Genomic DNA, 12,303 nt, shown 5'->3' with positions numbered 1-12,303 from the left:
GAGGGGGAGAGAGAGAAAGGAAAAAGAAACATCTAGGTTCTTTCATGGGACCAAATACATAGACGGGAAACTTGCTTAAGTCTTTTGGTATTGCCATTCATTGGCAGTAAGGAGCCTCCTCCTTTTCTTTTATCCCACAACTTGGTGTAGAAGGAAACACTATTTCTAAACCATCTGTAGTGGCTAAGTTCAGTTGACTACCTGCTGTTCTATTGTTTGGTTTTCTATTTAATTCTCTAGTTTCTTTTATTTTACAATGACAAAAAATTGCAGTGTAGTTTCTTTTGAAAAAGTGTGTTTGAGGTTTTTTTATGACTGACGATCAACAGCCATGTAATTGCTTTGTTGTGTTTTACTAAAGAAATCTATTAAGTAGCACAACTTTGATACACTAGTAATAAGAGTTTGCAGGTTACAGAGACACCTGTGGTGACCAAAGCGACAGAAGCTGCTTATTAGAAAGAGCCTGTACAGCTGTGTCCTATTAACTCCTTATGACACTTTTTAAAACACAAAATAAAGGGCTTGTTTAAGGCTTTATAGCTATTCTCAATGAACCTAGTCACTGATTGTGCAGTATGATAGGGTTTTTAAGCCTTCATTTTTTGCTTTCTATTAACAACAACAAAGAAACTGTCATATTAACAGTGAGGTCAAAAAATAGTAAGGGGTAAACAAGGCATGCTGGCTCAAATTAGAATAATTTCTCATTTGTGTTTAGTGTCACATCCTGCTCCTTAAACTGTGATTTCTTCAGAGGGGGCATGGTGCTTCCTTCCCTCTTTGGAAAGTATCAGTGCACTGTAGGCATTCCCGTAAATAAATATGCAGTACCTCTTTATATGACACAACAATAGTGTTCTTGGAGTATTCTGTTCCCCTACAAACGCAGTTGCATGTAGCTTTTTGTTTGAATAGTGAGAAAACAACAGAAGGAGCTGTTTTCTGCATTCTAGTGTGGCCCAATAACTTATTTGTGCTGTTAGAGATGCATTAGTGAAAAAGGTGACATGGGAAGGTAGAACAATCGGGCACACTTTATTTACTCTAATCAGTAGGGACCCTCAGTTTCAGTAGTAAAAGACAGGTTTTCAGTACTGTAGATGACATGAGTGATTTAAAATAGATAGAAATACTTTGTCATATAAGCAAAAAAAAATATATAAATCTTGGACGTTCTGCTTTTTCTTACCCTTTGCTGTCTTCTTTCTGAAATCTATGGATGAAATATACGTCTGTTCTGAAAGCAGTTTTATTGCTAGCTTCTGCTTTTCTCATTAACAAAATGGGGGTCTATCTTGAACGCTGTAGAAACAGCTCCTAAATCTTTGTTTCCTCATTTCGCGTCTGATACAAAATATGATTTCTTCATATCAGTGTCTGGTAGTAGTGATGTTGACTGTTCTGGCTCTACCTTTTGGGCTGAGCGTACAGCTGGAGCAGCTCACCAGCTGTGTTGGGCCATCATATGGGCTAAGCAGTTCCTTAAGTATAGGGAAAGGTAGGCAGGAGGGCCAGACACGAACAGCTGTAGTTCTGGCATCTTCATACTTCAAAGAGTTGACTTAATACCATTATTGTAATATAATGGTGTGTGTGTGTGTATATATGTACACAAGCACATGCATAAGTATTTTTATTAATTCATTAATATATATTAATGTGATTCATGTATTTACATCCAGGACATGTATATAATGAATATACATAAATACATATATGCCTACACATGCACACATACTCTTATGCTTGTACACACAGCATCTACAAACATAGATTACACATAATATTAACAGATTTCCAAAGTACCTAATGTTTGCCAAGCAAAGCAATGCCAAAACCATAAAACAGTGCCTCAGATGTCTGTAGCAGCTTTTCAGCTTTTGGTATCTTTGCCCTTGGGTGCTGTATTTCAAGGTGTTGCCAACTTTTCTCAGCTATGATGACAGGTACTTGTTAGTTTTAATAGTTTTAATGTTCAAATGATAGTTTTTCATTTTGCTTAAGCTTAGGAAAGAGTTAATTGACCAAAGTGCTTCTCAGCAGCAGGTTGTCTTCACCTGCAATTTCCGTCACCAAGTAATTAGCCATATTCACAGTTGCTGACCCTTAATACTAACCTACTGAATGATGCATGCCTGGATGAAGACCAGTTGACCATATTACTCTAGCTCCCCAATCCTATTTGATCCTTCAGCAAATATATTGCAGGTGTGGGGTCTGTGAGTGCTGGACTTGGTGAGTTAATTTACCACTGCCTCCGAAGGAGTGACCATAGATTCTGTATATGTTGCTTGCAAAACTGCTGGACTTGTTCTTTGGGCATCAAATCCTTAGCAGGTTTCACAGAACAGTGTGAAAACCTTATCTATTGTATTTTGCAATATTTTATTTAATTTACTTTAATAGCAATACAGTGCCAGTCCATAAAAACAGGTCAAAAGTCTAATTAATGTTTTAAAAATAAAGGCTCTCAAACACCAGGCGAGTTTGTCATTTTCTGTATGGTTTGTTTTGAGGAGGAAGAGGAAAGAAGGTGAGGAGGGAACCCTTCTGTTCCATGATTACATCCCACCCGCTCATTTTCTCCTTTTCTCCTTTGCTTTTGATTTTAGTGGCGGTCTTAACAGAATGTCAAGATCAATTTGCAGCATGGTTTAACTCAAGGTTTGCATTCTGCCAGCAGCAATTGTCCTAACGAACAATGCCGTGTGTTCTTGTAACTTCAGAAGCTTTTAGAAGGCTCATGGCAAGGGCAGCATCTAATGACTTTATTAGTGTAGGGTTTCAAAATGGGCTCAGTAATTGTTCACATCTCTTTGTCATCTAGTCATAATTACTGCATAGTATTGTTCAGGGTTGCACTTGTGAATAGTTTCCTAATAGCACTGAAATGAAGGAAAAAGGAAAAGGATAAAAGGTGATTGTCTCTTTAGATAGAGAACAAAACAGCCTGTATATAGATGATGGTTAAACTGTTTATTATACACCCACCAGAAAAGGTAAACTGTCCTTGTTTAAATATTTATATACTTCAAGGTAATGTTAGTAATCTAAAAATGTCCAAATTTGGAAATTAATCTGGAATAAAAACCAGTATAGAATGCATTTTAATTTCATTGTGATTAATAAGATATGGATGTCTCTGATATTCAACTATAAATAGAAAGTAGTCTCTCTTGATCTGATGGAGGCTTTCAGTGTGGCATTTTATGTGCCTGTGAAAAAGCTTCAAGGTCATCTGAAAAAAAAATTAAAACTGCAGGAATTAACTATGGATACATTTGTACGCATATATTTTAAGTTCCCACTGTAAAAAAAAATAATCCTAGAGCAAATGCTATTCCGTTGTACTCACAGTACAGCATGGTTTATTATGCTTGTTGAACAGAAAACAGGAAGGAATAAAGCTCTGTAGTGTCCTGTACAGAAGTGAAGGTGGAAAAGGTACTCCAGGTGTATTTGTTGGCCTGCTTTGAGGAAGAAGTCATTCACAGGTCTGTTTAAATGGAGGAATCCAGAACTGCACCAGGGAGGTCTACTGCCAGGTAGAACTGAAGCTGGAGAGAAATTTAGCTGCCTCTATGAGAGTGTTTAAATCAACCTTCAGAAGAAATCACTGAGCTGGCAGAGTCAGAATCATTTGTACTAAAATACAGCTGAAAGGCATGACGGAGTCTCCTTGGTACTGCAGGGTGCCTGATGGGGACAAAGCCTTTTGCAGAAGTGCAGGTGTCTGTCCTCTTTAGGGCAAGATGACTCTGCTTTGACCTTTCCACTCTCCTTTGTTTTACCATTCTGACTTTGGTCTCGGAGAGCTGCAGATAACAACATTTAGTCCATACCTGGCCAGAAGGCTCAGCTCTACCTGCATCATTCTGGCTGATGGTTGCCAGATCTGACCTTTGGAGTGAGGGAGAATATCAGCATCTCTCCATAACTAGTTCCAGTAGTTGGTTTTCACTGCCTTTAAGCAGTTCTCACTAATGCTTAACCCAAGTTTCTCTTGCATCAATCGATGACTATTGTATCTTGATCTACCCAGTAGACAATAAGGTATACTGTTACTTTCTGCTGCTGTGTTCTTAGTACTTAAAAAGCTCCATTGTGTTTTCCTGCAATTTTCTTCTAACACTAAGCAACCCTGATTCCTTCAGCGTTTCCTTGTATCTTGTCCTCTTCAGGTGTTTGTTATTGCAAACAGTATTTATATGGTCCTCTTGTAATAGGTCCGTATCTTTACTCATATACTGTACCTAAAACTGCCTTCTCAATACTAAGTACAGAAAGAAGATTATTTCATGTTAAGCAAACCATGCTTCTGATTACTTACCCCAATATGTCATCGGCACGTCATGAATTTTCTTCTTCCCTTACTGCTTGATTCTTACCCTGCAGTTGTGCAGCTGTTTCTTCTCAGAGACTTTCACTGACTCTGTTGAATTGTCAGGTTGTTTCTCTGATTTGTGAAGATTATTCCAAATTCTTATACTGATTTCCAGTGTGCTTGTACCTTCTCCCACTTTACTACCATCTGTAAAGTAGCTAAACTACTTCAGTAGTTTGTTAGTAAATCTAACTAGCAATTTTAGATATTCCTTACCAAATCATGTTACGTGTCTGTCTTGTACGACAGACAATGATCAAAACTACCGCTGAAAGGCAAGTGCATCTTTTGTTTTCCATTTTAAGCACAGTATTTGAGCAAGCAGTTCAGGTATGTTTTATTTATACTTTTACCAGTAATTTTGTCTGGTGTCAGTGATATCTGAAAGGATGGATTAATGAGTTTCTAGATAGATGTATTTTAGACTGAATAGGGTTATAAAGTATTTACCTAATCTGTTTGAACCTGGAAGGATGAAATTAGATCTTCCATGTTTTATGAAGAGTAAGATAATCCACTCATCTAGGCTTTACTCTTGCATAAAGAACAAGTGGATAAAATCATGTTTCTTACATCTGAATCCCTGGATATTTAGCGTGTGGATACCAAAGAGGATATCTACATCATTTGAATCTAACTGCTTTATAAATTTTTAGACAATACCTTGTGTCTGTTGCTCATCATCCCTTGTGTTTGAGTCAACAGATATGACCCTACTAATGTGGGTAATATATTAACTCAGTATTATGAAAACTATAGATAGCAAGCTTATTTAAATATACCATTTTGTGACCTCAACTTTACTTTTTTAAAATGTAAATACCTAATATAAAAATATTATTTTTACATTAACATTTTAATGAGTCTTATATTGACTTTGCACAGTATATAATTTTTATTAAAAATAATTGGGAACATTGCATATTTAATAGTCATCATTGTTTTCCTCACGCTCAAGAGAGGAGTCAAATTTTTCACAGCCGTTTCTAAAGTTTTGAAGCTTCTAAAAAGTAAGGTTAACCTTGGGAAGTATCTAGCCATAAATAAATCACACTTTTTCCACCCAGAGTCATCTAGATTGTGGACTGAACATCAGTTCAGACTGAAAGGGAATAAATATTCCCTCTCACTTGTGCCCCTCTTAGGGATTGTGCACCGGGGATGTTCTTAGCCTACTCAGTGGTTTACACCAAAATATTAAGGAACATATAAATTTTTCTAAAGTATTTATCATCATAGCTTTTTTATTTGTATGTTCTTATGCCTGGTTTGGTAAGGGAGGACCATGTGTAATCATGGATCCCAACTTGACTGCAGTAGATCCTGTCCATATGAATAATAAAGATGCAAAGGAACATCATACATGAGCAGGATGTACATAAAGGAACAATGAGATAATACCAGTCATTTTAATGATTCCTATGAAACACTACTCAATTTACACTACCAAAAAGCTCCATTATATTCATATGTTTTTATGTTTTCTAGATAAGTATGTATTTTGTAGCGTAAAGAGGTCTTATAGAGATCAGAAGGTTCCTAGAGACCAAAACATCTTGAGGTCTGAAATAACACTTGTCATGATCATCACTTGGGCCAAAGGTGACCCCTTCTATTGATAAAGATTAAAAGCTGCCTGTTCTTACAGAAAACATTATTGATACACCCAAGCATTTGCAAAGTTCTGTACAACATATCCAAGATCGAGCTACTATAGACCATGGACTTCAGATGTAACAAGTATCCCCTTTGTTTTTGAGGCACAATAATATTTTTATACTCATTTCAGTAGATTTTTAAAGCAGTTGTTTTTCCGTAATTGTCACCTTAGAAACTTTTTAAAAGAAATATTAAATAAATAGCATTTAACGCTATAGTTACAAGAAAAAGTAGTGCCAGAAGTATATTTCAATATAATGTGTGCTATAATATTAGCTGTGAGGGAACATTAGTATGATTTTCTTGTCTGGGAAAGTAGCTTGTATAGAGTGTGCAACAAACATGATCGCTCTTCTTACTGGGTATCACAGAGTGCACGTGGAGGGATATCTGCTGTGCAGTTATCAGCAACCCCCAAAATGAACATCTGCATTTCACCAGAATAATTTTTCCTGTGTGTTGCTTTTAATTAAGGAGCGAGCTATATCTAAGAATTAATACAATTTTGAACCATGTTTAAAAAGTTGAGATAAGTTTGTAATATTTTTTAGGGTTTGCTTTTGTATTTGTATTTGTCAAGCCATGATCAGGGACTGTGTTTATTTTGTAACTTTAATAACTGTGGATTTTGCGAAAAGTGAGTCGTGAAAGAAGTAAAGAAGTGATGCTGTCTGACAAAATTATTACTTTGTGATGACTTACTCTGTAACGTTAAAAAAAATCTGTAAGATTTTTTAAATGGATTTTTCCTTTGTAAAATGCTTTTTGCCTTTTTCATACTTTTTTCTCCATGAATATTTTTATAATTTAAAAATAAAAGGACTAGTAGGGTGCCATTTGCCCTCCCTTTCTGGCAGTGTTCCTCTATTTCCACTTTTGGTTGGAGATCACAGTAATCCAGCGTGTTGTGGAAAACAGTTCTCCCCAGAGTGACATCTGGCTCTTTGATGAGCTCCACGGGCAGTTTTCTTGGCAGCTCTGGAGATGCCACTAAAGGATCTGGCACACTTCTATTTAGATGGAAATAAGAAAATCCCTTGTAAGCGTTGTACGCATTTGGTTATGACACCAAATTGTTTTGGTCCCATTCACATACTTCTGAAGACAGTAAATGCTAGCGTGAAGATTTTTTTGTCAGATACGGAAGCAAGTAAAAAGGTCTGGAAATCCACAATCGGGAAAGGCTGAGAAAGGAAGGAAAAAAAGGCAAAATTAGTTGCAAAATCTATTAAAAGGCATGAGGAAAAACTGAATGGGGATTGTGAATGAAAATTCAATTCCTACCCATCTAGTAAAACGAAAGGAAGAGATGTTATGAGAAATTGCTAAGCACTCACATACCACTGCCCTGGCTAAGAGCACGTATGTGAGGGAGTGATTGCTGGTGAACAGGAGTTACGCGGTGCAGGTATTGGAGATTGCTGGCGGTATCTCTTTATTCAGTGGGACATCGTTGAACTACCTTCACATTTTTATTGGCCTTACTATATTTTAGTTCAGCAGACACACAGGGTCTTAGTCAATTGCAAAAGAGCAGGATCTAATTTGAGGAATCACATTAGTGAGGAGCTTTTTGAGGACAATTGCTAATCTCTGAAGATGCATGTTGTTGCCAGCTGATTATTCATCCCCCACGAACATCCTCACCATGGCTGCCAGTGCTGTAATGTGGACATCCTTTATTCAGGGTTGGAAGAGCTGGGAGGGAACCAGCTCTTGTTGTTTCCCACGCAACCCCCAAAACAGAGAAAGGCTGCCTAACGGCAGCAGTGGCAAATGTGTGCCATTCAGATCAGGATTGGCTCCTGCTTCTCTTGTAACTGGCCCTGTCCTTGCAAGCTGAGCAAATTGCAGCAGCAGTGGAGGAAGGTGGAGATTTGTACAAGCAGGGTGGATGGTGCCATGGGCTTTGAGAAGCTGCCCCAAGAAAAAATCATGAGAGACGTTGTTGGCATCTGGCACGTGTTCTGCTTTTACTCAACCAGGAAATGTGTGCATCCTTCTGACAGTCTGGCACAAGATGTCATCTTCAGAAGCCAGTAAGTTGAAACCTATACGTTTCCCAGCCTTGATTTTACAGGACCTCCAAGTATCATAATTTGTTAGGTTGAGATTTTCCTAAGGCAGGAAGTTCCGCATAAAAAAATAAAAATCATTTCCTGGTAAAAAAAAAAATGTTTGGGAACCTTTTTAACACACTGAAATAGCTGCTTCATGCAGAATTCTCTGCCTACCAAATCCATACCTATGAAAGCATATTTTGTGAATGAGTTGTGTCTTAACAAAATACAGACAATTTAAACTTTTGATGAACGCAACTAATATTGCTATTACCTCTTTTGTTCCTTCTAGGAACAAAAAACCACTCCTCTACAGTGTTTATTTACCTTCAGTTAGATATTTTGTTTTCCCATGAAACTTTAGTGCTTTTATTCTATGGCATGCCAAACTGTTTAAACAGTTCTCATACACATCTCAGGAACTCATTTCTATTGACCATGCTCTTTTATTACTTCTAAGAGAAACTCTGGACTTACAGGAGTCGATTTGTCATTGAAGATCACCAAAGACTTTTGTGAAGCTGAGATATGACTTATCTATTCCCACCTTGAAAACCAAAAATCAAAAGCATTATTTTTCTTAAGAGTTTGTATGTCCAGACACTTCATTTTAGCAGTTTGTCTTTACTTAGCTCTTTCTGATATAGCAGTCCCTATTTGACATTTTTGACATTGTCTCTCCATTTGACAGTTCTGAATTGCAAAAGATGGAGGCACAAGGAGGCAAGGAAAGATGTTTGCAAGTGACATTTATGGCTTTGAAGTACTCACTAGCTATTCCTGCTTATTGCCTTCCATCCAACTACAGACATAGTGAGGCTATAGAATGGTGTTGAGTTGTAGGGTTTTCTTTTTATACATTGGGTGCCCAATGTTGTACTCATCGGGCTTTTCAGTTTTTAGCGATTTTGTTAGATGTAATATGTGATGATTAAAAAAATCAAAATATTTTTGAATCTTTCAGTATCTTTTGAGGAGAAATGACTTAGAGCACTTGACATTTTAATGCAGTTTGTCTTTTCAAATAGATTTGGCTTCTAATGCATGTGACAACAGGACTTTGCTCTTCAGTTAGAGCATACATTTCAGAGTAGTTGTTACCTAAAATATTATCATAAGGCATAAGAAAACACACGATTTAAGTTGCCTTTCATGAACATAATTAAGAATTAATAAGCCTGTACCAGTGGCTAGTCCTCAGAATTTCCACTGTTTTGCCTTTTGTGACCCGTGTTATTAAAAGTCCATTATTTTTACAGACTTTATTAAATTGGATCTTATTAAAGCATTCTATATTTGCATTTGGTCTTTCATAATTCATTATTATTATGACATTTACTTTTTACCATCAGATCTGAAAACATATCATAAGCTACCCTTTTCTCTTGAAAGAAATGCTAATTTCAAACAGTCCTCTAATGGAAGAGAAAAGCTTTATCAGTTTTTTCATTTATTCAAGATCGTGTTAAGAATACTAATGCTAGACTTCTCTATGCTAATATCTGAGAGCTTTTTTTGGTCAAAAGCTTAGAATTATTGTTTTTAGACCACACTGCTAAGTATGTCACTGGCAGGGCACTAGTACAAAAGAAAAGACAATTCTGAAGTACCCTGTTTTAATTCTACAACTGATAAAAAGATTTGCTTGATATTTCATTATTAAATTATGCTTTCATATGAAACAAAACTATTTTTATACTTCTCCATGTTTACTAGGTAATGTCTTCACTTAGTTCCTTTAGAAGTTTCTAACAATCGATTTAGTGTGATTATTTGCGGGTGGGTGGGAACGGATTGTGAATTAAAGCTTCAGTGTAACAAAAATGGGATTCTCCATCAAAATAAATGTTTTCTCTACCAGTTATTAGTTGTCTCAGTGTAGAAAATCTGGAGTCTTTCATACTGGTAAATATTTTCATAATTTAATCATAAAAAGGGATAAAGAGCTCTAAAATTGAACGCAGAAGCCTAGATGTCAACCAGCAGATAGCAAGATAGTCAAACTGCTGAATTTTAATTTTTTAAATGTTAACTTCCAAAGCAACTCTGCAATGTTAACTGTTTTTTCCTCCACATAGGTTTCTGACGATGTGCACGAGACACTTCGGGAGTGTTGTGGCCCAAACTATTCGAACTCAGAAGACGGATCAGTTTCCACTTTTTCTTATTATTATGGGAAAACGATCATCTAATGAAGTATTGAATGTAATACAAGGTACAGTTCTTGCTTTATATTGAAAATATTTCTTATGTGGCTTCTGAAATTGTTAGGAGATATCCTTGCTAAGTGTTTCTTTTTTAAGGTGTTCAGGCTATAAATTTATTACACGGAAGAAACTTGTAATTATCAGCGTATAAATAAATTTATTATTCATAAATGCATTCTTTAGCATAGTGTTAGAGATCGAAGTTGCCGTGACTGGAGTAGGATCCTAGTTTAGGTTTTTCAGATTTTCTTTTTAAAAGAAGAAGCCAAATCTCCTGAAAATGGAGTAGCATTTGGTTTTCCAAATTTATAACCAGATAAATCCCCAAAATGTTTGCATTTTTGTGTAGTGCCAGCATGCATTTAGTTCTCTGTGTAGCTCCTTGTTAATATGTGGACTCCTGTTGCACGTAGTGGGATAATATTTGAGTATGAGTTGCTTTTTCAGGCCCGCCTGCAGTGTTGAGACCCTAAATTGGATCAGAATTTTAAGTAGCTAATATAATCTCATATAAATGAAGCTTTCTGTTGTACGTGAGCAGTTATTTCTAGCATAACCATTCTTCTGATTCCGCTGGCAGTGAGGTAACTCAGGTGTGGAATGCCCTTCAACTGCTGTTCTCAGTAACTCTTCAAATTAAAATGCATCACAGAATGGGTACCCCACATTCTATCTTCCTCCACAAGGTTACTTTAATGACTGTTCTCATTTATTTGTTGGTCATATCTGTCAGTTTTTATTCTAATATCCTGATTTTCCTGAGGAAATTAAGCCTCTGGAAATCCTGCCTTTTGCAGACAGTGTTACCATTTCTTTCTGCATATGAGATTAATCATTTTCTTGAGGAATCTGCAATGCTCCTTTCAGTGGCCAAAACTTAATTTTGCATGGATATTCTCTCTTTAGTGCAAGGTACAGCACAATACTAGTTCATGGTATGTCTGTCTGTTATAAACCTTTTTTCATACAAATAACCTAATAAATAGATTTTCTTGTTTTTATAACTCTAGAGCATTGTTAAGCATTCATGTAACTTTAAGCTTCCCACTGAAGTCAGTGGTGCTTACTGTCTCAGAGTCATAATGTAACACAACTTTATATTATAAAATAATCCAAATTATTTCATTGCATTCACTAAGATTTAATTTTGTTTTCTCCAAATAGTGTTTTGAACTAAATTGATAATCCGTTGCAGTCTTACTTAAATTTACCCTTGGATTCAAATTCTATCAAAACCCAAATGTTCTGGGCTTGTTATTTTCCCACGAATTGGGACATTGGTATCTTTTAACAATATATCCTCAAATGAATGGTAGTCTCTGAAGTAATGCATGTTGTAGCATGTGGGATAATATTTTCTGCTAAGGTAGCAAATGTTAGAAATGGGAACAATGAGGGCCTTTCAGGGCAGGGTGAGAAGGCAGTGTTTGCAGAAGAGATACAACAGTGTAGAAACTTAAGTCCTGAAGGCGTTTATTGAAATGCAGACTGTCTAAGTTTGCTTTTGCTTTTTATTTTTTGCTGGGGTTGGAAACTCTGGGTACATTTTTTGTTTTCTTTCTTGGTACTGTGGCTTAAGGTTAGTTTATTCCTTTTAAAATTTTGACCAGCGTTACCAATATCAATGTAGCTCTTGATGGCATTGTTCTGTCAGTGTCCGAAGATCATTTAGGTTGGCAGATGTTAACAGTTTATAGATTTAGCCTATTTCTCATGGAGAAATGGTCTTGCCTTTTAGCTGCTGTGAGTGGCTCTAACAGGTAATCTAGTCTTCAGTCTAAGAGAAACCAAAGACAGAGCACGTCTTGGTAGGAAATTAAACTTATCTTTCAGTCTTCCTGAAGGCTGGAGACACACTGCTAGAAAAATGTGAGGAATTATCTGTTTGATTATATATATGCTATATTTCTTGAGATTTATGCACAGGTAATTTACTTTCTATTATTAGCTTTACAAGTTTTATCAGAAGTAAACACACTGAAGAGAGTAT

General features: G+C 36.3%; 1 protein-coding gene across 2 annotated transcripts in view; it reads left to right on the top strand.

Annotated features, from left to right (window-relative positions):
• Positions 1 to 12,303, top strand: part of FAF1 (Fas associated factor 1) — a 161,841-nt gene that overhangs the window by 117,009 nt on the left and 32,529 nt on the right. For both annotated transcript variants that reach the window (XM_072041622.1, XM_038182665.2), the window contains exon 14: positions 10,185 to 10,321. In XM_072041622.1, the coding sequence (XP_071897723.1) occupies positions 10,185 to 10,321 (137 nt within the window). The remainder of the gene's footprint in view (positions 1 to 10,184; positions 10,322 to 12,303) is intronic.

The sequence above is a fragment of the Anas platyrhynchos genome, chromosome 8 (assembly GCF_047663525.1).
Source record: "Anas platyrhynchos isolate ZD024472 breed Pekin duck chromosome 8, IASCAAS_PekinDuck_T2T, whole genome shotgun sequence".
In the NCBI taxonomy this organism is placed as follows: domain Eukaryota; kingdom Metazoa; phylum Chordata; class Aves; order Anseriformes; family Anatidae; genus Anas; species Anas platyrhynchos.
The sequence above is the reverse complement of the archived record's forward strand: the minus strand, read 5'-3'. Positions and strand labels throughout refer to the sequence as shown.